This window comes from Filicampus tigris, chromosome 11 (assembly GCF_054856515.1).
Source record: "Filicampus tigris isolate MCC_2025a chromosome 11, RoL_Ftig_1.0, whole genome shotgun sequence".
Taxonomy (NCBI): domain Eukaryota; kingdom Metazoa; phylum Chordata; class Actinopteri; order Syngnathiformes; family Syngnathidae; genus Filicampus; species Filicampus tigris.
In genome coordinates, this window is record NC_141227.1 from 17,958,542 (window position 1) to 17,985,054 (window position 26,513).

Consider the following 26,513-nt stretch of genomic DNA (forward strand, 5'->3'; position numbering starts at 1 on the left):
AAGTCAAAGAACACCCCCGCACGCACACGCACGCACACACCCACACACACACACTCTCATACGGAGGCGCACCGGCTCCTTATCCAATCCCTCGGCTAATTCCCCCTCGGTGGAAGGTGTTCATTGTTTCTCTTTCATTCTAATCTGTGCCTCTCCTTTTCTTAAAATCCATATTAGATTCTCTTTGACTGGGCCACAATCGGAGTCAGTGGAGCAGAGCATGGCCCCCGCTAATGCTCTTTGTCTCCGCAGATTTGTCACTTAGCATGGAGAGTACACCTTTGTCAGAGAACAGGGCCGCCAGAGAGGCAGACTCACACTCGGGGCAATTGTTTCTTGTCACAGGCCATCTCCAAACCACCCGATTCCCTCCCCACACATACACACACTTTACACAAATCAGCTTTGCTCTGGATTAGGGCCCTATCATAGTGCCGCCACATCTCAAAAACGCTTTAAACAAACACACCCTTAAAGTGAGAAGCCAGTGGATATGGAGAGGCTTATTGCAGATTTACCAGGAAGTTGTCATTAGACGCCCCTGGAATACATTAGCAAAAACGAGTGCTTGGAAGTTAACCCGCTAAGGCCTCAAGTGCTTGGCGAAACAAAACTCTAAAACCTAAGGCCGACTTTAGAATCACCCTCTAAAACCTGAGGTTTTCCCATAAATTCAACACCTACAAAATGATTGATATCTCAGCCCTTGTAGCAAATAGAAACATAATTCCAAAGAATTTGCGATCTTAGACCTGTAGCTTTCACACAGACATGGGTTTATTTACAGTTTCAATCAAAAATGTAAAAAGAAACTGTCAGTGCAAAAGAAGCACTACTTTTAAGTAAAACAAAAAAATAGTGGTAATTACTATCCTCTATTCTGTTTCAAAGCCGTAGATATTGTCATCGTCTACAAACATATATCTTAACGATATATCACGATCGACTGGTTCCGCTGGTTCAAAGTCCACAAGCGCGTCGTGGCATAGGTGTACACGCATGGCCAGAGTGGCCAACTTTACATCATCCACAAGTGGAGAGCTTGCAGTTCCTTTTAAATGTACTTTGCGTGCACTGATCTCATGACTGGACCTCCGCCGTGTAGACCACACACCTCTCATGTGCTGAATTTAAAGGCAATGAGGGGAGCCGCTTCCATTGGATGGCAAATAAGTCGGTTGCGCAACAGTTCAGTCGGTTTTAGACATTATTTGAGGAAATTTGGTATACACGTGCACACACACACACACACACTAGCCACAAGAGTGTAGGCTACCTTTTGTAATCTTCTGGCTTGATATCTGAGGTTCTGCTTCATGCAGGGGAAATAATCAATCCCAGATACAGTATCTGAAGGTGTTAGCTCCGTGGCTCTATATACCGTGTGTTTGTGTGTGTGTGGTAATGTTATTGGCATTTTGTGACTTGATGATGGCGAGAGATGGTGAAATGGCGGGAAAATGATGAGCGGGCACTTCATAGAGTGGGGATGAACTCCCAGCTATAATCCCGTCGACCTTTCTCTCCTGTCCCCCGGATTGCCACATCTCCCCGTCCTCCATTTTTCCCTCATCTTTTTCTCCTTTCCCCTCCCCTTGATATCCACCTCTCTGTCTTTTACCCTTCTCTCCTTCCTATTTCCTGACCACTCCTTCGCTCCCGAAGCCCCCCAAACGCACACCGCTCGCTCCACCCGGCAGAAGTGCCGAGCCAGGGCTTTTTGCCGGCTGGTAATTTATTTTCCCATTAGCCTCCCGTCTGAAGTGTACGCTCTGGGTCTGAGTGTGTGTTGGGGGGCACACCAGGGGCCACCCAAAAAGAAAGGCCCCGGAGAGCTGGAGAGAGGAGGGCACTCTGGACACGCCGATAAGACGAGGCAGGGTGCGACGTTCAGAGATGTGGCCGGGGGAGGATAGCAGATAGCAACTCTGTAAGCATTTTTTTGCTGTCTTGACATATGATGCACTCATTTTTTAACAAATATTTCGGATGATTGCGAGTTCGGTTTGCTCACCTACGGTAACAAAAATGCACCAAATAAAGTTTTTCTTGGTGCGAAAGTTACAGACAGAGCATTTGGAGATTGGACTCTACCTGTGAATTTCTTGGGTTCCTAAACATCGTGGATATTAGCAAATTAGGTTTGCTCAACTACAGTAACAAAAGTACACAGATTAAAAAAAAACAAACTGATCCTTTCAACACTGGTAAAGATCTGTCCCGCGACATCGTTTTATGTGGCCCACGAAGGTAAATCATGTGTGTTGACTTAACATGTTTCTTTGAACTTGTCTTTACTTTGAACACAACATTAGCATTTGTTACCAATTCCTCCTTTAAGATACATTGAAAAATAGTTGAACAAACTATTTACTGTCTTCTGATTTCATGTATATGTGATAATATAAGGCGATCGTACGTTTACATGGGTTCACAGTCGTAATGCTGCCCCTCCGAGTTATTAAGAATTATTCCATAACTAAATGTGGCACGCGACAAAAATGAGTTTGACACCCCTGGATTAGTTCATAGTAGGGGTGTGCATCTCTCCACAAAAGATGATTTGATATGGTTTTCGATATGTTCTAGGTCTGAAACGATTCGACGACGGTTCAATTTGAAAGTGGAACGATTCGGTTCGGTTCGACTCAGTGAGATTGCGATTCGAATCAAAATAGTATGGCTCAGTCCGGTAGTGTATGATGCAATTACTTTTTTGTTGTTATTTTACACACATTTGAATGAATTTGTCAGTACTCTAAATGTGCCAATTCCTTCTAAGATATATCCCTCCGATAAACGACGATTAGATGCGTATCTCTGTACATTTCAAAGTGGAACGATTCGATTCATTGCACTCGCACCTTTTAAATCAAATAACGGTTTTCCGGTTCAAACCGGTTTTTGTTACACCCCTAGTGCAAAGTGTTAATAATAATGCTGAATCTATCTGGCATTGGGCGGCGCATGAAACAAGCTGGTGTCATGTAGCTTGGTGTTTAGAGAAACAAGGACGTGTGAGAGCTCAGTGTCACTCATGTTTGGACTGTTCATCCCCCCCAAAAAAACACAGCTGCTGTAATCTGCCGTTTTTAAAGGAAGCCTAATCCTGCTCTTGTGGAGACTAATCACTCCTCCCGTGTGTCATCCTCTCACCTTTCCTTCGCTGTTTGTTTTTGCTTCTCACTTTTCTGTTGACTGCCAGTATGAGGGAATGATTTAAAGGGCTTGGATTTTTAAAATTTTTTTTATATGTGTTGTGGGGGGGATTTCATTTCCAGGGGTCCTTTAAAGACAAAGTTGTCCTCCTGGAATATATTGATAATTCAGCCCCTGGAGTCATTTTCCGTTCGAAATCTGAAATTTGGAAGGCATGTCAATCACAAATAGACTCCGCAAAAAGTCTCTAGAAGCCATGCCTGCAAGAGCACAGAAAGTCTGCCATTTTGGTTTGATGAAGCAATTTTTAGAGCACTTTTGGCCATTTCCTGTTAACCTTCAAAGACAAAGCTGTTCCCCTTAATTATTTACCAATTCAGCACCTGAACCCAGGGTAGTACTTTGACACTGTACTAGGGGATATTGATGAAACAGATATTATTACGCTAAATTACCAAGATTTATTTTGCTTACCCAGGATGGAGCAAGGCATCAAAATTGAAGATCTTTTTGAGGCATCGCTCTGAAAATAGAGAAGCGAGGGCTCCTTCATCATTGCTTGCAGCCTGAAATATATGACCATTGTTATTGTAATTTTGGCATGCCTTTTTAAGGCCATTGTTGCCTTTAATACACACGTACACACAGCTTAGGCAAAAAAAAAAAAAAAAAAATCCTTGCATATAATAATAGCGGATATAAATTGGTCTTAATCTGCTTGTGTATGTGGTCTATAGTTCTGTATTCATAGGTGGTATGTAAAGCTGGCGCTCTATCAGTTATCAGGGGAGTCGCAGAGGAATCACTCTATTGTACTTGCGTTCAAAGAGAGATGTGAGTATGTTGGACGTCTCTATTTCCAATAACTGTGACCTTGAGGTGGAGCGCAATGGCACAGTACGCCCCCAACACACCACCACCATCACCAACACAAGCAATTCCAATCTGCTAACTGCTGACTCCAGCCACAGGCAGCTGATTTGGGGTCTTGGGTTGGAGGGGCTAATCGGCACTCCCTCGGGGGTTATCCCGAAGGCCAAATTGAGTTTATTGTGTGTTATATCTAAATGGCGTGAATGCAAATGAAAGAGATGTTACATTGTTGTTATGTCTCTGTGGACGTTTCAAGCTGCTTTCAAGTTTCGGAGGAGGCGTTTAATCCACTACCACCTTGACAAACGGGACATTTTTCATAGCTTTCGCATATAGATAACAACGTTAAACGGAACATACACTGATCTTAAATTTGTTGGAAGTGGTCTTGAAAAGTCACAAACCATCCTGTTTGTTTCTAGATACAACAGAAGTTCCTATTGATCAATGAGACCCACTGCATACTATAGCCATCAATAAATAAATAAATGAATAAAAAGAAACCAAAGTGAGTATACTGGCAAACTGTTTTTCCATAGTATCATTTTTTTTTTAGATTTGGTTTTACTTTAAAATGAGACAATATAACTTGCAATATAACAGGACAGTTAAACTTCGCTATAATATTCCTTTCCAGACCAAATGTTTTCTTGCGTTTCCATTGACAGTCTGAAACTCAATGACCTCAGTTTGTCCTTTGGCAGTCGGCGCCCCGCTCAGGATTGTTTTTGTTTCCACAGCGGTGTCAAGGCTTAAGTCGGATAATCATCAGCTGGATGCGATTCATCACTTCCGGACAGCGTTGCGGCGTATCGTTTCGGCATCTTCTTCCTCAGCAATCTACTTGTCCTAAGCAGTTGTTTTTGCAGTTGTCTCCAATCAGAGAATCCAAACTTGGGTGCTGATTATACAGCAGACAGTGTAAAATTGTACCTCCAAGATTAACGTGGGGCCATGTTTCTTATTAGAAACAAATTGACTTTTGACTGTGTGTTAAAAAGCCATTAGATGATTGGTCTTCACAAAGAAGATAGCTCCTGTTTAGCACTCAGTCTAATTAATCCACGGCTCCAGTCACAAAGGGATCCCTGCCCCTCCTTTTTTCACCCCCGCCCACCTACCCGGCCCAACCCATTGGCATTTTGGGGCAGAGGGGGTTCAGCAGGACCTCCTGGGCACCCCCGCCGACCTGACCCCTGCCCCCCCACCAGGGGAGCATCTGTGGATCGATTCAGGGCCAGCTGGCATAAACCAGTCCTGCAGCGTCAATTATATACGGATTTTTGCTTTTTGTGGGCCGGCCCGGTCCCTATTCCCCGCAAATAGCGGGGTCCACTGTACTGCCACATGTAAGATTCCAGTCCAAGTCTGACAGGCAGGCGCGAGACTCCTCGAGAAAGCAACTTGGTAAACCTCTCAAGATGATGCAGAAAGAGGTCTGGATCGCTGTTATTTGTGGAGGAGGTTGACAGTTAACACTTTCAGTGCAATTTATTTTATTTTTTTTATAAATCAAATTATCTGTAAGACATTTATTTTTAAGGTTGGTATAAGGTGAATTTGAAATGATATTTAAGTGTTTTGAGATAATAGTTTTTGGTATATTTAGGGGTTAAACTATTTAAAAAAATGCAATTATAAACATTTTCCGTATCCATCACTGGCAATGGCATTACTGGGGCTTGGTCCCTAACCCCCATAAATAGCGAGCTATTATCGAGGTTCCCGGCTACAATCAATATCACTGATTTTGAATACATCTTAACCTAATTTCCCCCTAGTCCAATTTTAGAGTTGCACGACTCCACAGTGTAGTGCCACGTTGTGCCAGGTAGCACTGAGGTCTACTGGTGGACATGCAGAATAAGAAACGGCGAGAAGAGGCAGAGAAGGTCCGCAGCAAAGCTCCAATAATTGTCGTCGTTCCCACAGAGCAGAGACAATGTATGCCTGTATTGCTGCATGCTCTGCTTGTGTGTTGTCTGCTGCTTGTTTAAGGTAACAGTTATTTGAAGGTTAATAATTACGTGACATCTATGATAATTTCCACTCGCCAACCTTTGGTATTTTGCTTTCATAGCATTAAGCAATAGACTTTCAATACACAAAGTGGTTGGTTGGTTGGTTAATACACAAGGTTTAATTCTCTTTTGTTTCATGTGCCTGTTATTGAGCGAACTTCAACTAGGAGTGACAAACAGCGTGAAACAAGCACACTTTGCATCTTATTTGGAGAACTGTGAGATTATGTGCTAGGTTAGAAGTTCTCTCCCTTTTAGGAGTCCTGTACCCCCTGCATATACTTCATCAACCCTGAGACCCTCAATAATGTCCCATTTTTGAATAAAGAGATGGAAATGAAAACATTCATTGATTATTAGACAGATTCATCGATTATCAAAATAATCATTAGTTGCAGCCCGAATGTAATGTGGGAGGGGTAAAAATATTTAAAATAAGTAATATTGAGTTGTTTTTATATGGTTCCTCTCTATCATGGATTTTCAACTGCAGGAGCTGCTTCCCTCGCTGCAATATTTTTTTGTGCTGCATTTGCAAGGGGATGGCAACCAGGGGGCAGCAGACAGCCACCACCCCTGACTCCTTCCCTCCCACCCTGGTGTTTGTCTTTCATCATCATCTTGTTGCACTCTGCAAGTATTAATAATTATTAGTTATTCTCCGAAAGCGTATTGATAGTCTTATCCTCTGTCATGAATGAAACTTGTGCATTGTCCCCTTCCTTTAATCTTGCACATTGTCACTCTAATCCCCCCCTCCCCTTTTCACCTTTTTATATTTGATTGACAAGCAGCATCCAGGGGACATGGAGGCCATTTACATTGTTTTGACGCTCTGGTGCAAATCTCTCAAAATGTTTATGTCATTCATTTTTGCCATCTCATTTGCATATCCTTAAGTATTTCCCATTAGAGCCCCTCCCTCACTCCCTCGCTCTATTCGTTGCTATTGTCATCTTTAACAAATCCCCTTCGTCTTAAGTGTTTGCCGCATTTAGCAAATTCATTCATAAAGTATCTGTACGCGCTATTAGCTTAGTATAATAGCTTGGGTGTAATCTGCGGCGAGATAAGAGTTTTTTTCCTCCTCCCCCTCCCTCTCAGCTCTCGTGTTCATCTCCCGACGGGATGTACTTTGGCCACGTCGGTACGTCTCGAGCGATGAGGCTCAAATGTCAGCTTCAAAATGTCAAGTGGCCGATTTTCTTCTGTACTTTTTTTATATTTCATTATTTTCCGCCGCAGGTGGGAAATGGAAGGCTGATGACTGTGGGTAGCGATGAAAAGATAGGCGGGAGATGTTTGAACGTAAAATTGAGGGGGAATAGTTATTGCTAATCTTGGCGACTGATCGAAGCACTTGGAATTGATTGTTAAAGTGCACATATAATGTAAAAGTGACTTTAATTGTGTACAAACAGTTGTCTCCGGATTGCCGCAAGAGTGAAAACTAAACAAGTAATTTCTTGTTAGCTGCCTGTTTCTGAAAATATGTCTGTGAGCAAGCCCTTCTGAATTTGGTTGTATGATTAAAATTTACATAATACTACTCCTAATCAGAATTTCCCTGCCTAAGTCTTGGCAGCTAGATGAAGATCCACCATTCTCAAGTGCAAATGCCAGACCAAAAGGTAAGCAGAGCGGAAATGTTAGCTCAGCATAGCTTGAGTCAACATTTTTATGAGCTATAGCGTCTGATAACCGGCACATGTGGTAGGAGCAATGACACAGGTTCACGGCAAAGGATTTTACACAAAGTATTCCCTGCAGTCAGGTCCATAAATATTGGGACAGCGACACAATTCTCACCTTTTTGGCTCCAAGCAACCTCTTCAATGTATTTAAAATGAAACAAACAAGATGTGCTTTTACTGCAGACTTTCAGCTTTAATTTTAGTCGTGGTAACATCCAAATCAGGGGAACGGTGCGAGAATCACAACAGTTGGTATAATAGTCAATAAATTGCGCGGACCACCAGGGCGGTCTCGCATGGCTCGATATGCCGTTAGACATGAAAGCTTTCTTCATATGATCACTCGCAAGAAGGCGACTTTCCTTTATGTCCTCCAAAAGTTTTTTTTTTTTTTTTTCTCCATGAATGTCTGGAGGTTCCGAAACGGCCCTTCCTTAAGAGGCCTTTTTTTACATAATCCTTTTGAGTGAGCGGGAAGTCTAAGAGCGTCGATCCCTGCCAAATTCAATGGCAGGAGAAAAAAAAAAAGAAAAGAGGAATGCGCCTCTTTACTATGTTAAACAGATCTGGCCCAAGATGTAATGCTTTCTTCCTCGGATCACGTTAAAGCCCTTTGACTGGTTGCTAACAATCTGCCATCTAAACATTAATTCATTGTATTTAGCTAAATGTTTTGGTTAGTTTCTACTTTGTGCTTTAACATCCTTTGAGTTTGGCTGCAAACCGCAAAATGTCACACGCACAATTTATCATGTTAACACTGGCACTAGTAAGGGATGAGCATTGAAATGATTTTATTGATGAATTTGAGTTTTTTTTTTAATCTGCATACCTGCTGTCATGCACCGCTTTAACTAACATCAACTGTAGAGGTAAAATATGAATATATATTTTTTATGGAAGTTGATGCAAGTTCATTCTCAGGGGGCTACTGGAAAAAAATATCAGGTGAAATAAAGCAAATCCTTGTAGGCCAAACAGCAAAACTTGTTTTGAATCATGTCATTGTCATTTGCTTTTTCTATGAGTCTAGGGGGAAATATGTTTTAAGTCTGAAGTTTTGAAAAACATAGACTTTATTTTGAGGGCATTTCGCGCAGCCCAAGCATTAAGCTTGTAACCATGCACCAGAAACCATGCTTTGCTATGTACCTTGGCTTTTTAGATACATACAATGGTACTTCAACTTACGAGTGACCCAACTAATACATTTTTTGAGAAACGAGCTGTCGTTCGGTTTGGGTTATGAGCACTGGATGGTACCAGCATCCTCCTGAGTGACAGTTTGGTCGATGTTGAACAATTCTTTAAAAAAAAAAAAAAGTGGTTGCTTCACATTCATTGCCACTTCCAGTTGAAGTTCACCGAACAACTAAACATAAGACAAAGAGAATCACACACTGTCTATTTTTAACAAACCAGATTACCTTTCTTACAAAAATTGGCAAACATAATTCTAACCCAAAATGCAAAACACCACAGACGGGCTAAGGAAACTACCATTAACTCATTCAGTGCCAGACTTTCTCAGACCCTCTGTGAAATGGCATATCAATATGTCATTGGGATAGAATTAGTTAATGTCGCAGTAGTTCTAAACCTTTAAACAACTTATATTTGAACACATATGGTAGCAACACAAGTAATGATTATTACTTAATCATATTCTACCATACTATTAATATTGTGACAATCACCTGTTTCCATCTTCAAATCTAGTGTGTTTGTATTTTTGCTTCAAGGTAGCCAAGGCGGACACACCAGAATGAGTAGCGCAATGCCCATTGGAATTATCTTGATGCACATACTGTTTAATACACTTACATTTTGTTTATCTGTTACTCCAGACTGTTTTTTTCAACTCAACAAGATGATTTCAGATATGATTGTTTTGAGTTACGAGCATAATCATGGAATGAATTCAGCTCGTGAGTCAAAGCCCTGGCTTTGATGTCTGCAAGACTGGCTGAGCTGCTCTGTGTTTTGTTTTGCTAGAGCGCGAGGCAGATACACTTCTTGCCCCTTACCGACACCCCATAATATGCACCACATATTTCTTGTCTTTTGCCTCTTTTCACCTTCATGACCAGCATCTTTACCACTGAATCGCTCACTCTTTATGTGTGTGTGTGTGTGTGTGTGTGTATTTGTATGTGTATGTATGAATAAATCCCCCGAGGACCTTGGCGATAAGGCGCCAGATTGAGTTTTCTTCACACAGTTAGATCTTCCCGAGATTTGCGTGTGTGAAGACGTCTGGGAAAATGTTAAGGGATGCTATCATCGCGTTATCGAACCCCCGCGTTTTCTGTATATGTATATGGGCTCTCCAATTCACGTCGAGCCAAAGCCCCACTTTGGCTTTGTTTGTGCTTTGAGCTGATGAGAGAGGGGTCCTCCTCCAGACTCCGTTCACAGTGGATACAAGATGGCGTTTGTGGTGATCTCCCACTGACAACTGTGTGCTGCTTTTAGATAGAAAAGTGCTAGTAGATGGATTTTTTTCTTCTATTTTGACTTTATGTTGATGTCACGGCACTGTGCAAGGGGTGTGACATGTAATACCCAACTTGCACATTTCTTGCCCTGCTGTGTCGAAAGCAGTTGTTGCAGTCCCACTCAAGACATTGACGTCATCAAATTATCTGATTGCGGGTAGCGATATCCCATCTTTGCTTGGTTCTTTTTAAAAGAAACAGACTGATAAATGCTGAGTGTTCTGTTCGAGCTGTGATGCGGCAATTTTAAAGCTTCTTTGTGTAAACTAGGCTGTTATAAAATAGTATTGTCATTCCTGTACGATTTTTTTTTTATGTCGTTCCTCGTACAGGAGTCTCCATCTGGCCGACGTAAGGCCCTGGCCACCAGCAGCATCAACATGAAGCAGTACGCCAGCCCCATGCCCACACAGACGGACGTCAAGCTCAAGTTCAAGCCGCTTTCCAAGAAGGTTGTGTCGGCCACGCTGCAGTTCTCCCTCTCCTGCATCTTCTTGCGGGAGGGCAAAGCCACGTGAGTCAACAATGTAGACTAGGGATGATCAAATCCTCGAGTTTAGTCATTAATTTGAGTTTATTTTTCAGGACGATCTGACTGATTCTCAGTCATCCAGGTTTTGGTAATCCGCAAAGGTTGAATGGTGGCAATTGGACTCTGATTATTTGTTGAAGATGTTTCCTATTTAATCCAAATTCTTCTTCAGTTCCAAATTAAGGGAGGAGTCTCCCTACTAACATGTCAGGTGGCTGTGTCCATAGGGGGTGGTCACAATATGGTTGTTGTTTTTGTTGGTTTTGCCGCCAGGCATGGCTGGTGAATGACAAGTCCAGCATACCAACTGGTCGTTCTTAGACATGGGCCAGTTACCAGTTTCAAAACCACAAAAACTTTCCATCAGCGGTAGGAGTTGTATTTTTTTGAATTGACTGTGCATTGCTCTCGTTGTTGTTGCAAGTGCGACACGACCGCCCAAATTATTTTCTGAAGCTGAGCAATGAGTGCTCGTTACCTGAGCCCTGAGTAACTGTGTTGTCATTTTCAGTTAACGAAGTGGCAAAATGGCCGCCCCTGAGATAGACAAAAATGGCTCGATTTTACTTCTCATGTTCCACAAATGCAATATTAATCAGAATGCTGTGTTTCGATTAGTGGGGCTGCATAGAGCATACTCTTGTAAGTAAAATTTGGGGGTTGAATTCCTCTTAAGTTTGGCCCTCGCTGTCACTCACTCAAAGCCGAGACTCTCTTCTTCACTATCTCATATTCGTCTTTGAGACGAGCAACTTTAATTTTAGGACACACTCTGTCTCGTTAATGCACTCTAATTTGATAACTTTCATTTAAAGACACACATATACACACACACACACACATTGCTGGGGGCCTTTGTTGTGTTGCGGGCGGCGGGTCGATGGCGCGTAACCCTTGTTAACCCTTCGGGGAATGATGTCGACCACACACAAACAAACTCCATCACGGCGCTTCAAATGAAGCCCGGCACCCTGGAAGCGGCAAACACAAAGAACACAGACACACAGAGAGCCAGAGATTATGACGGCGCATCCGAGGTGGACAGCGTGAAATAATATGCGGCGGGGGAGCGAGGACATGAAGGCCAAGATGAGACAAAAGGTTTGAAAACGTCGAGAAGTTAGGAAGTGACAGAGGTGGAGGCGGCGTTACATTAATCCTTTAAAACGGATGCCGTCTTCCAGTCACATAAAAATTCAACACTGCAGTATTTCCATTTATTCATTGGTACGTCGGTGCATAATCTCGACCCCCACCCCCATCTCGGCAGCGTGTTAATCTCTCAAGGTTATGTATAGCCTTGTGAGTGTTTTTTTTTTAAACATATTACAAGCATGATATGTATTTGCATTGATGTGATTTCCCCCCCCCCCCCCCCCCCCCCCCCACTCCAGCGACGAGGACATGCAGAGCCTGGCCAGCCTGATGAGCATGAAGCAGGCCGACATCGGAAACCTGGATGACTTCGAGGAGGAGAATGAGGAGGACGAGGAGAACAGGGTCAACCAGGAAGAGAAGGCGGCCAAGATCACAGGTAACGACTAGCCGCAGAATATTTCACGTGTCACCCTGAAGTTGATAAAATGGATGAATTGACACATGGTGCAAGCTGCCCCTTCAAGAGGGTCAATTGAAAAATTAGCGTGATTGCACAATTCGCACACACTCTTATCACTGGGATGTGGTTGTTTACAGAATAAGACAATCACATTCAAACTCATGTGAAATAAGAGCACACACCTGCCACCATTTAAAGTGCCTTTGATGAACCCCACATCAATTTCAGATGTTCTAGTAGGCTTTCTTGAGCCTGAAGGTTTAGTGCACCCTTCAAAATTGGGATGTATACTGGGTCGATGGTAGGAAGGTAAAAAACAATGGCATTTTGTATTGTCAGTAGTCAGTTTTACACAGAGATTCCATAAAATTGCTGCATCAGCCCTTTGAGTTGCATTTTTATGTATGAAAAGTGCTGTATAAATAAATGTGATTGATTGATCGGAGCTGTAAGAGACCAGGCATTTGTCCAACTTTGCCTTTCACATTGAACCGGCTAAGGCATGATATTGCAATGCTTGGACGCTGTCAAAGCTAATATCAGACAGCAACAATTGCTGTTAACACAACAGGGCATAGGAACCCCTGTCTTGGCAATGCAGCACTTCCTGAAACACTAATATACCTGTACACAGGACAACATGCTGTAAGTCCAGTGCATGTCGGTTATACAGAACAGTGACTTGGTAAAACCGTGGGCGAATTCAGTTTATAATAGGCAGAGTGAAAGAGTAAAGGAAGTAATGTGTTCTTCTTTCCCCCCCACCAATCTATTTAAAAAAAAATATTCAGAATTTACAGAAGTGTATAACACATAATGTATTCACACCTCTATTTAAATTCACACTGTACATCCATGTTGTGGTGTAATGTATGTCCCCCCTCCTTCCCGCTTAGCCTAATCCAACTTTTCTCCCGCCTCCTGTTCAGCTTCATGCTTTCTCTCTGCGCTCTTTTGTCTCATTTGTATGTGTGCGCATCGAGCGCCTACAGCCACGCTTCGCTTAGCGTGCGTCTCGCTAAGCAAAAGCCAAAACTCCCACCGACTTGTACCTACAAGCTTCCCCGATGATGCACTCATGAATGCAGGGGTTCTCAAACATTTTGGATCCAGGGGAGAATTCTCTCCAAGGGCTCCACTTCATAATCCTAAAATAAACTGTATTTACATAATGATTCAAAGAATAATAATCACCCATAAAAATTGTACTTCAAATACTATTTAAATGTACTTGAATGTGAATGTGTTGTACTAAAGGTTAAACATAACTGAACTGTACTTTGGAATGGTTACCACATCAGTATTATGTTGCGGACCTTCAGTCTATGGCTCGCAGACCCCAGTTTGGGAAGCACCGCATTAAACTAAGCGCATATAGTCAAAAGGTGTTGTATTTGCTGTTTCTTTGTGTGCTCTCCGCAACGTCTTGACTGCTCTTCTTCGTCCTTCCTTGTTGTGTGGCCCGCTGGTCTGCAGAGATAGTAAACCAGCTGAATGCCCTCAGCTGCTTACATGGCGACGATGACGATGATGACAATGGCATCGGCGTTCCTAAGGGAGCGTGCAAGGCGGCCACTAAGCCTGTCGCTTCCTCGCAAGGTCTAATTTCTTCCCAGCTTTCTCCCAAATCGTCGTGTCTCGTTTTGTGAAACCTCCAATTTATTTTAGTGTGGTATATCATTATTTCTTTAACCTTTCCCTTTTTTTTTGGTTTCTTCCATGCCGTGTTGATTTTAGTGTTGTGGACATGTCAGTTGATTTTGAACTGTTACCTTTGTTTTTTGATTGTACATGTATTTAGTTTTGGTTGTTTTTGTGTTCAACTGCAGTTGGTAGTGAACCAAACCAGGAAAGCTGTGTTCAGACAAGACTTAAAAAGTCTGAGTTCTAATCTATTGAGTCTAAAGCCTCGCCATTCTTCCAAATTTGAGCCTTTTCCATCACCTGCGATTAAAGTCAGGAACGGCTGATTATCCTGAGTAATAACTTTGTGGTGTGGGTTGTGATAATGGTGTTTTTCTTCCGCCACGATTTGCTTAGAAAACGGTCGGTTCTGACAATCATCAATGTTTCAATGGCAAATCGTTATCCGCGGAGTGACTGTGACGTGAAATGGATCAATAGTAATGGTGAAGCGACCGAAAGCTCAAAGGAGAGACGACTTTGTGTCACGTGTCATTCACCACCATAGAAATGACAAGCAAAAGAGTTGGCAACTGCAGTGTATTTATCAGATATGCTAACAGTTAGCTTAGCTTCTTCTATTTCTTCTTCTACTACAACTCGTTTTTTGTCTTTGTGCTTTTTGTCAGTTTGGATTTCTTGTGTGGCACCATGCCTCCTCTTCTTTTTTCGTAATATTACAACAGTCATTCAAATATTAGCTTCTACAACTGGTGCCCAGTCATTCATCGCTTCGGCAGTTATTTGCCAGCCGCTAACCTGAGCCAACAACAGCCAACTACAAGCTCATTCGCTGAGACACGCATCACTCGCCATCTTTTTAAAGCCACACACACTTGAAGTCACAGATACTACAATGTATAGCGTGAGTATGGTGACCCCCAGTGGACAAATATAACATCTGCATCTCACGTGTACTTTCTTTAATTGTTTGTTTTTTTATTGTTTTTGTTATCAGATTACTTGATTAATTGATGGAATAATCTATAGAATATTCTGTTCTGTTCTAAAGACATTCAATAGGTGCAGCAGCCCTAGTGTACTCCGCTTAATCCATGTTCCACCAAAAGGTAGAGCTGAAGTGAATTTCCCGTAATATGGTTTTGTAATGGAATGGTATCTTCAAGATGCATGACTGGCACATGCACTACATGGATCATACACGTGCTGTTTTTTGTGACCAGCTTCTTTGATGTTAAGTCAATCGCCTTTGTTTTCAATTAGAAATCGTGCTACTTACTTCCTTGGTAAAAAGACAAAGCCAGACTCCTCGTTCCTGTTGTACTTTCCGTCTTTGATGACGCTTTTGATGCTCACAGAGCTAAAGTCTTGTAGATCAAGTTGAATTTGATCTGTAGACATTTATTTCTGGACTTGATGAACCTGCAGCTCCCTCTGTTTGGTTTGTAAAACACGCTAACATGCTCCACACACGCTCGTCTGCCAAAAATGGGTCGCAAATGCCACCGCTCTGCTTATCAGCGAAGTCCACTTCACGGCACCGCAAATACACACAGACGCGGCACTCTTTCGAGACCAGTTTCGGCATCTCCTTTTCGCGCCCCTTTACTAGCCCCTCGTTTCCATGCAAATGAGCCACAGTGGTGAGGACGACGAAGATAAAGTGGTCAAGTGTCAGCTTCTTCGGCCTGCGTCTCCGTAGCAACTCCACGCCGCTTGTTTCCCACAGTAACCCACCCACTAATTGCACCAATGTTCCCAGAAAGGAGCTCAGTCAAGTTTAGCTGGTGCTTACTTGTGGTTCACTCCCAAGTGCGGCACTTTTTTATTCCACCTGTAAAACTTATTTTCATTCCTCATGGCTCATTGTCCCGCTCTCTCAGACATCTTAATTGACTCTTTACTTTGGCCACCAAAGAGCTGATCAACAAGCTGAACTTCTTGGAAGACGAGGACCGCGAGACACACCCGGCCATGCTCGCCAACCCTTTCGACGAGCCCGAGGATCACCTGCCCGAGGCCAACCACCTCAATCCGTTCGGCGATCCCGACGAGGACGGTATGTGGTCCGACTGTACATACTGTGATGGTTTGAGAATTCTGTTGGGGGTATCGTACAGTCAACCTTCGCTTTCCAGGGTGATTAGGGACCAAGCCCCAATGCCAATGGCAAAAATTAGTGAAGAATGGGCACTATTCTCAAAAGTATATTATTGCTTGTATTAATATAGTGGTACCTTGACAATACGAGTAGACAACTTGAGTTTCTTCAGTTTAATTTTTTTCAGTCAACAAACTGTGATCGTAGATCAAGATATTTTAGAATCATTTTTCAGTTTGAGCTTTTTGAAGTCACCAAACTGTGATCTCAAATCACTATAATATTTCAGACTCATCTTACCGTTAAAATAAACCTTAAAAAATATTGTTCCATTATTTGGGACACTGCATTCAAAATTACCCGTTGGTCATGAATCGCATGCTGCTTCACCAAGATATTATTGGCAGTAAATGACACAATCCTCGCCAAACAGAACCACCTGAACAGCCGTCTGCCTCGCGGGTCAACGAATCCTTCTACAATGCCTCCAATCCATTCGACGAGCCAACAGAGGAGTTGCTTGATGTGACGCCGGGGAACCCCTTCGAAGAGCCGGAGCAAGACGAAGCCAATTCTCAGCCGGTGCCGGAGCCACCAAAGGCTCGGCCCAGGAAAGGGGTGCGACCGGTTGACATGAACAAGTACTTGTACGCCCACGTTGGACAAAATGATGAGGAGGAGCTTGATGAGTAAGTTATCTAATTGTTTTGTGGTTTAAAGTGACTTTTTTTTTTGCTGTTTAGTTTTGGTTTGGTTAAAAGGAACTCTGGCCTTTCTTTGGTCAAGTGTAATGTAAACGCGATCATCTGAACCATAGTGCACATCAAACAAGCAGACAGACCATCTGCAAGCGAAATTTGTTTGTTAAATTCACTTCATACCGACAGTTAAATTCACTTCACACCAGCTCAGTTTGAACAGACCAAAGACATGGCCCATAGACATGGAACAAAGACACAGACCAAAGACAAGGCCCCAAAAAAATGACCAACAGGCACTGACCACAGACACAAATCATAGACATGGAATAAAGACACAACAGAAAGACACAGACTATAGACACAGACCAGACATGGCCCAAAGACACATACCATAAACGCGGACTGGTCATCGACACGTAACAAAGGCACAAACCATCGACGTGGACCATCGTTAAATCTTGCAGGTACATAATCATCGAAAGTACTGTCACTAAGTGTCATCTCTCTCTATCTGTGAGTTGGATCGCCTGGCGCTTTTTATGTCATCTGGTAAAAAAAGGTCAAAACAGCTATCGCATAAGAAGCATGTGTAATCAGGCAAGGGTTGTCACAAACCAATCTTTTTCAAATCGATTATCCTATCCATTATCCACTATTTGGGTAATCGCCCTCAAAGCCCCCCTCAAACCAGTTGTTCGATCCATTAATAAACCAGTGAATTTCCAAGGACGACCACTTCCGTACTTAAGTTGTTGAGTTCGGGGCCCAACGGCCTTCCAGGCTTGTGCTTGAGCGATGTTGTCAAAAAACTTGACGGGTTATTGATTGGCATGACTGTCCCCTTAAATCTGAGGTCATTCTCTGCAGAATGGAAAGTTCAAGGGAGCCGTGTTGTGTTTTGACTGGAGTTCCATCAGCCTCGCATGTTGCTCCACTGAGGCTTTTCTTTGCTTTGGCTTCCTCTGTCACTGTGACCGCTCCCTACTCTCTTCTGAGTCAGCCCCATCCAATTCTCCTGTTTATTTAGCGCCGCTTTGTCGCATGCTGAGTGAGTATCGCGGGGGCTTTCACTGCCACAAGCGTGCCTCTATATTGATAACATTCTGTGGTATGCGTGTGTGTGTGTGTGCGTCTTGCCTGTCAGTCTGTCAGTAGTGCACCTTGAAAAGTCAGGATATGAGCCGGCCAGAGTGCACCCGGTTCTTCTCTTAGCTCACCTGTGTTGTTCATTGTGTTACAACCAATGAACACAACTGTGTTTATTCAATCAAACAACTCAACCAATAATGCATTAAAAACTTTTCATCTATTTAAGAAGACACATGCGTTTTCCCCCCTACAATTTAAAACCATTGGCACTTAGCAGGGTTTTAATAACATTTGTGACATCATTTTGTCAAAATATGCTAAGAATCAAGAAATACAGAGCTTCCTTGCACTCTTCTAGTTAAGCCTGTTTGTCATTAGCCTCTACTGTCTCATGCAAATTAACCACTGCTCCACCTGTCTCCTCCACTAGTGCATTGCCAATTAAAGCTTTCATAGCTTTTCAAGCTTTAAGTAACCTGGCGGTGTGTTCTGAAATAGCTAACCAGTGAGATGGTAATATTGGCATGTTCTTTTTTTTTTTCACATTTGAACAGCAATTTGTCACTAAAGAAGTGTGTATCAAACAGATAGCCCTTCACGTTAATCAGTATACAAGAAGTAGGTCTTAATTTTAAAATGGTTGGTGACTACTGGTGTAGCGGAGTCAGCACAGAAATGGCGACTAGAGATTGGTATAGCAAGGAACTTTTGACTCAATCTCCAAGAATACAATACACACAAATCACCGTGAAAGAAAATAAGGTAACGTGTTTATAATTGCCAACCAGGTCCAACCCGTTCTACGAACCCAGCACAATCCCCACGCAGAGCCCTGCTGTGCTGGACGCGGGCAGCAATCAGAAGAGCAGAGCTCCCGCACCCCCAGGCTCGTCGGACCCCAGCTCGCCTGCTCCCAAGATCTGCTCCAGCCAGGACTGGGAGAAAAAAACCTTACCAGTTGGGCCCAGTCCTGTGGCAGCGGTCATGGGGAGGGAACTGGCCACGTCATCCCCCAAGGTAAACGGCTAACAGTGTCTCTTCAAGAGTTGAGCTATTAGGATATTTCATTTTATACAATCAGGGTGTGTTGACACTGAGCAGGTTTGTTTGTATTGTAACAGTCTTTTAAAGCAGGGGTTCCGGGGTTCACACTAACTTTTGCACCTGTCGCACTTGGTTGCACCAGCACACAATTTGGTTGTACCCTACTTTGGAAAGGTAAAGCGTGACCATATTTGCTGATGTAAAATTGTCTTAGTCCTATGTTTTAAACCAATCAGCAGTTCATGCTTGGAATGTTACAGTCTGGACTACCGGATGTGGAGCTCCCAGAGTGTACTCTGGCACTCCTTTTTTGTGGTGCTCTGAAAAACCGAACAACACTTCAGAAATCCGCTCTCAGTTTCCGAATGGACGAAGTGGAGCAGAGTTGAAAAATATGACTGTAAAAAATGAGATGCTTCTTATTCTGAAATACGAGCATTGATTACATTATTAAAATACACAATTTTACACACACTTTTTAACTAGATGAAAAATTCTACGAATGACGTGGCCCATCTGTCCAATTAAAAAAAATAGAATAAAATAAAAAACAAGTTTACCCATCTCCAGAAATATAGTATAAATAGTTTGAAAAAAAGTTAAGGAAATGAGCAAAATAAAAAAAGTTAATCGCAATACTTAATATCCACGAGTTTGAATCTATGCTTGCGTGTCCACATGCAGTGGTCCTTATCAGCTTTCTTTCCACCTACACACACACTCACACGCACGCATGCTCACACACACGCACAGATCACCTCATTGAATGTTTGTTTATTGGGGTTGGGGGGGGTTCTGATCCAGTGTTTATTTATTTATTTATTGAAATTAGGCAAATGGCGGTTGGCTCTAATTAAATGGCTGATGGTCACACACACTCACGGCAGGAGTCAGACCACTGGTGGGGAATGATTGGCTGGGGGACATGCGGGGGTTGACTCTGCGTGTGTGTGCGGGTGCGCATGCATGTGTGCGGGTGTGCATGCGTGTGTGCATGTGTGTAAGGGGTTGAATGGGCCTATGTGGAGGCTTAAACACAGAGGGCTTAACTACAGCAGAGCGATCACAAGGGGGTGTTGACCCCCTACACGCACTCACTCACACATGCAATTGTACAGTTGCTTCTATATACGCACACACACACACACACACACATGCGCGCGGAGCACCCCACCGCCACTGTGCACCTGGCTAGCTAACTGTTTTAGTGGCTGTCCATGTAATTATGGCACAGTGCCTTTATCACCCAGCCGCACTTGCCTGTGACTGGGGGTGGGGGCTGAACCACTTTAATTACCCGAAGCCAGTGGCCTGTGGTGGGCCACACTTGGCCAAGAGATGCCCCTGCCTCTAGAGGGAGGGATGAAGGTAGGTGGGAATGCACAGGATGGATTGTGGGAGATGGAGAGCTGTTGTAAGGTTAGTGACAAGAGAGTTTGCATTTTTTCCTCTTCCCACTAGGTGGCGCTGTCACGTGGAATGCAATGAAATACTAGCATTGTTCTTTCCTCAATGTTGGAATACGATCATCATTTTGTGCATGATGTCTGAATAGGAGCATCATTTTGCCCACAATGTTGGAATATTAGCATCATTCTGTCCACAATGTCAGATTACAATCGACACCCACATGCATATTCATGTTTTGATTTTGTTTTTTTTTTCTTTTTGAGCATTTTTTAAAATTTTTTATCTCTATTACCTCCACCCATTTTTTTGTGGTAAACTTATGTATTGAATGTTTTTAATCAATGTTTTTTTGGGGAATAATTTCTTGGGTTTTCTCAATGGCGTTAATTATACGCAGATTTTCACAATTCGTGTCCCGGCCTGGTCCCCATCACCCGTCAATCGCGGAGGTCGCGTGTAATATAATTCTGTCCCTAATTTTGAAATACTCGCATCATGCTGTCCAAAATGTTGGAATACTACCATGATTCTGTCCTTATTGTTGGAATACTACTATCATTCTATCCTGAATGTTGGTAGGATACTTTTTTAAAATTGTAAAATGCTTATGTACAGCCTTGGCCAAAAATGTGTGCTTCAAAGCAAAAGACTTACAGAATGGATTGTTGGAGATGGAGCGGAGTCATCAGGATCGTGGAGAGAAAAAAAAAAAAAAAGAGCGAGTGTTCATATGGGCCAGTGTGAATGGGTTTCTATTTCTTATTCTTACTCTAGACGCACAAACACGCCACAGCCATGTGTTGGCGGCGAGATGACCTTTTTGAATGTATGAAGTCAGAGGGGATTAAAAGGAGACATTCTCGCTATGAGAGGCCCGAGACGAAGGCAACGTATCACACTGCGGACGTGTATGGCGTGCAGATGTGTGTGTGTGTGTGTGTGTGTGTGTGTGTGTGTATGTGTGTGTATATATATATATATATATATATATATATATATATATATATATATATATATATATGTATATAATATAATATTATATTATATATATAATATAAATATAAATATATATATATATATATATATATATATATATATGTATATATATATATTATAAATGAGAGAGAGATTTAGTTAGTAACGGGGGCAGCTGTCACCTGACACCCCCCCCCAAAAAAAAAAGTCTCGTCACCGCTACCTCCCATCTCCTACGATTGAGTTGGAGGTGCACAACCTTCATGTATTCATATTTGTTAGCACCAACTGTTTTCGTGGCATTCTGGCGTGTAGGGCCGAGATAAACGTGAGCTGCGAGACGGCCAGGTCTAATCTGGCAGTGAGTATGAAAGAAAAAAAGATTCTCCCATTGAAAGGCAGGGGTGATGCATTTACAACTCACCCCAAGGCTGTGAAATGTATTATGTGTGATTGCATGAATGAAATCTTATCAGAAGCAAAAGGAGACTATAGCACGTCTTGTGTAACACTCAGGTTTTACATATCGTTGCTGTCTGATGACAGTCGTGTATGTCACATTGTATTTTTCAGGTGCAATGTAGGGTTGGGCGATTATGGAAAAAATAATCATTGTGATTATTTTGATTGCTGTTGAAATCACTACTAACTAAAATGATTGATTTCAAAACCTAGTATTTCTTCAACAACATTCGCCGCCCACTGTATGCTATTCGGGTGGGGTAGGTGAGGGCCTAGTTATAGAGAAGAAAAGTTATTCTGAAAAAAATCCAAAGAGTGACTGAGGAGCAATAAACGTCATCTTAGGTGATCCTATCCTCCATATCATTGCATTGGGAGCTCCCACTTCAACGGCAGCTTGTGAAGAATTGCCACATCTTCCGAACATATGTCGCACGCTCACTTCCTCTGTGCATAGCCATTACACATACAGATGGGATTTACCATGATCATTTGACAACACTGAACCACTGCAATGTATTTATTTGAACATATGATACACCAGTTGTTGGCTTTATTCACATCGAGGCCATGAAATTGACATTTGCAATGCGGCAATTTAATTGCCATCGTAGAGCTGTAGATTGCTAGTTAATATTAATTACAATATAGAGGTTGTTCGCATAGTTAAAAACTCACGTTTTGAAGCTTGTTTTAAATTCAAGCAAGATGAATTTGACGTATCATGAATAGACTCACAAAAAGATTTGACATGCCTTTGGAAAGTGTGCCCCCTAAACCAGTTTTACTTATCACCATGACATTTAGGAGGCACGTCTATCATGGCTACACCCACACAATTATCAAGATGCCATTCTTGAAAAGACACAATTATGGTTTGATGCAACCGTTTAAGGTTCATTGCCATGAATTCTTCAACGACAAAGCTTTTCAACCGGAATATTTAGAAAATTCAACTTAAAATTTGAATACAAAAAGACAGTCCTTATGGTCTGAAGTGGCCTTTTAAGAGTGATTTTGTCCATATCCGGGGATAACTTGAAGACCAATATGACCTCTTGGAATATTTTGAAAATTTAGCCCCTGAAGCCAGTTTTACAAAACATGAAATTTGATAAGTATCTCCACCAACAAAAAAGTCCTGGTAAGCCAGCCTGAATAGTTACAGGAAGTCTGACATTTTAGTTTAAAGCAGCCGTTTTCACGTCTTTGAACTCACAGTCGATTAACACTAAACAATAGAGAAATACATCTTTCTCCATTACTTGGGGACTGGGCATTATAAATGTATAGATGCACTGATTAATTTTTCCTTTCAACTCCATATGCTTGCATGAAATCTTTTATGTTCTAATTGAGTTGACGTTTGGCAGTACAAGGCAGTGTCGTCAAGTTTCATATCTATGAGTTGGAAGGAAGTATTTGTAGGATTAATTCAAATGCACATTGAGAGTTCCTGTTGGCCGGGTTGTGATCTCTGACTGGGCCGATTCAGTCCATCTCTTTTCCTTGGAGCTGATCCCCCAACACCCCCCACCCTCTTCTCCTTCTTCCCAGTAATTCAGTGATCTCTTCCTCAGTCTTCTTCTTCTCCATCTCTATTCCGTAGTCAAAGCACTCTACACTTAGATGCGCTGATCTTAAGATTTTCATCCCGTTTCCGCTTGACAAACTTTTTATTTGCCACATTTTCATATACGGAAAAAGTTTGAAGCTTATATCTGCGGGCCAAAAGTTTGAGCAAATACATTCAACTTCATATTAAAAGTACAAAAGAATAAAGCCTCTTCAATTTTGAGTAGCTGACATTGAGTGGCAGTAGAACTTTTTAAGTTTATGAGCAAATATAGAGGTTCTTCAGTGAACAAAGTAGTTCAGAATAATCTTTAGATATTATTCCAAGTATGTTAAAACACACAAGGAATTTGTGTCTGGTTGTTGGAGTCACTTCACTCCGCACAATAGCAAAAAAAGACACTATAACAAAATGTACACTTAGGATGCATTATATGCATACATATGCATATATATGCAAGGCAGTGCAGGAAAGAGACTCTTCATCATTCTCACAGAGTTTGATCAATATATGACCTCAGCTTGGTAGTTTCCTTTTTTATGACGAATCATCAAGCTTTGCTGCCACGCTTTGCCCACATTTTATGGCATATGCTGCTAAAATGCTTCATAATCTAGCGTTGCCCGTATGTCTCGTATCCCTGCTTTGGACTTGGGCTCATTCGGGTGAATTTCCTATTGGGCGAGGGAGTGGAAGTATGAGCCATGGAATTCGCCTAACATTTCAATCAAACTTCCTGTTTATTTTTACTACATGTTCTGTAGACTTTTTGTGTGTGTCTTGTATAAATAGACAAGTCCTCCAAAGTTTGTGTCAATTGGTAAGCCTGCTCTCTGCGTCATATTTTTTCCATCTACTCAACTTCGGATTGTGTTTTGCTCAAAATACGTAAATCTTAATAATTAAGATCCTTACTTTACGTTCCTTTTTTCCAAGGTGAGTTACTCGATCGTGGTCTACAATTCAAGTTTTTTTTTTTTTATTACCTATGTGAATAAAAGGGTTGAATTTAAATGCTTTTTGTTCCTGTGCCGCGATGGGTGGGCGGCAGGGTCACAGGCCGGAGCTCTCTTCACAGGCCCCCCTTCACTTCCTCGCTCCCTCCAAATTGAAATTAGAATAAATTAACATGATTTAATTGAGTTCGCGCAAGGCTGCGATATTTCTTAATTAGCTTTCGCCAGGCCAAGCGGCAAGCGAGGACCGCCGAGCCTCGCCGAGGTGGCCGCGACGAATGAGAGATGTTTGCTGAGGACAAAGGGGGAGCCCGGGAGACAAGGACAGTCGTTGCTTGTCTTACCGTCTCTGCCCTCGGTAAGGCCTCGTTTTTTTTTTTTTTTAGCACGATATAAAGTTATTTCATCTGTTACGATAAGTTTGGCTTGTCATTCAGTCTTATGTGACTAAGACAGTTTCAACTAGGCCATTTGAACAAATGTCCTGGAAGAAGACCTAGTTTTAATGATCAATTATCTATTATTTAATCATGGTTAGTTTAATTCATAATGCAAACTTTAAACAAATATGTATTGCAGCATTTACCTTAACAATGGTGATGATGAACTTAGCAAATGAACAAAGGAAAGATAGACAGAGCTAAATTTGACAGTTTTGCCAGCCACTTTTCTACCAGTAGTTCTTCTTTTCTACTTGGAGTCCAGCAATTATCTTCTAAATACAAACTACAGAAACAACAAAAAAGCGGGCTTGGCAAAAGACCCCTCGATCCATTTTGTTGTTCATGTTTTGTATTTTTCAGTATACATTGCGTAGATGTAAAAAAAAAAAAATCAAACATGAATTTCATAAATTATCTTTACATGTCGAGAACTAGCGAAAGGACAAACAAATGGAGTGACAAAAATGTAAACTTATTATTTAATAATTTCGACAGCCATTTTTCCACGAGTAGTTCTACTTCGTTATTTTGATATTTGTAATTCACAAACATTTAAAATGCTATCTATGATTGATGGCTGTTCATATTTTGTCATTTTAATATTAATGGTACAAGAGAAAACTAGTCGTCCAGCAGTTACATCGCGGCAAACTACTGAAACAACATAGTCCTGGAAAATGACCGCATAGTTATAGATTTTGTTGTTTGTTCTATATATGTTAATATTCATAGTGGAAATGTTTGGAAAACTATGTATTTGTTTTGGCATCATAACATATACATGACCTTGAGTTCCTCCACGGATCACGTTATGTAAAGGGACAGCAAGTAATTTGCTTGGCATTCTAGCCACATGTCTGCTCCATAAACAAACATGGCGCAGCTGCAAGGGTCTGCCTAGCTACAGCAGGTGAAGTTTGTCCCACCCAAATCATTGCCTCCATAACGGTAAAAGTATATATATGACACATGCTAACAGTTGAAGCTAACTTAAATGGACAGCAGCAAGTCTAAGTAGCCTCTTGACTCTCCTCCTGGCCTTTCCCCCTATAAGCTGTGTAATATTAGCAGAATAATCCTCTACTGGTGTAAAAGCCTCTCGATGTCTTCCCTCTACCTATATGGACCCCTCCCCACCAGCGTTTATTTGCGGCCTCTGAGTGGTCTGACATTGGATCTTGTGGGAGTGGAGGTTTCTTCCCAGTGTCAGATCACTGAGCTTCCTGTGTGTCCTTCCATGCCGGAGGGCAGCACTGTCATCGCGTCAGGCTCAAGGCCCGCCGGACAATACTGGCCACTCAACTGTCATCGGTCACGTTAACATAGATTATTTCCTCAAATAGTGGCCGTACCGCTAATTGATGCTGTGCCCCAATTAGTCGCTGGGTATGTTATCCATTTAAGACAAATAAAAAACCTCCCTTAAATAGACCTCATCAGGAGCTTCATTTGACCTTCTTCAAATCTTTGAATACACTTATTACACTTCGTTTCAGTGCTTTTTACATAACTTGCTGTCTTTAACAAGGAGCCAAATAGCAAAATTCGCAACGGTTGTTTGATTCACAAATGGACCAATATGTGTCCTGGTTCAATTAGAATAACTATTTAAACGATCATCAAGGTGTTGACATTTTAACATCCTAAGACCAAGACGATACCTAATAATTGATCAACAGTGCCTCACCATTACGAGGCTTCAAACAGGAATTGGCCACTCATGTTAGAGTGTCACAGTGTCATCAACAGGTTCCACTGGAAGAGTCACAGAAAGGCA

At 42.0% G+C, this 26,513-nt stretch overlaps 1 protein-coding gene across 3 annotated transcripts in view; it reads left to right on the top strand.

Moving 5' to 3' along the window:
* The window catches only part of ehbp1 (EH domain binding protein 1), a 122,023-nt gene that overhangs the window by 18,827 nt on the left and 76,683 nt on the right, over window positions 1-26,513 (top strand). For 2 of the 3 annotated variants that reach the window (XM_086044938.1, XM_086044940.1), the window contains exons 6-11: window positions 10,578-10,759; window positions 12,172-12,311; window positions 13,812-13,934; window positions 15,898-16,038; window positions 16,514-16,769; window positions 18,659-18,887. In XM_086044938.1, coding sequence (XP_085901064.1) covers window positions 10,578-10,759; window positions 12,172-12,311; window positions 13,812-13,934; window positions 15,898-16,038; window positions 16,514-16,769; window positions 18,659-18,887 — 1,071 coding nt within the window. The remainder of the gene's footprint in view (window positions 1-10,577; window positions 10,760-12,171; window positions 12,312-13,811; window positions 13,935-15,897; window positions 16,039-16,513; window positions 16,770-18,658; window positions 18,888-26,513) is intronic. The other variant, XM_086044939.1, reaches the window with a different exon arrangement.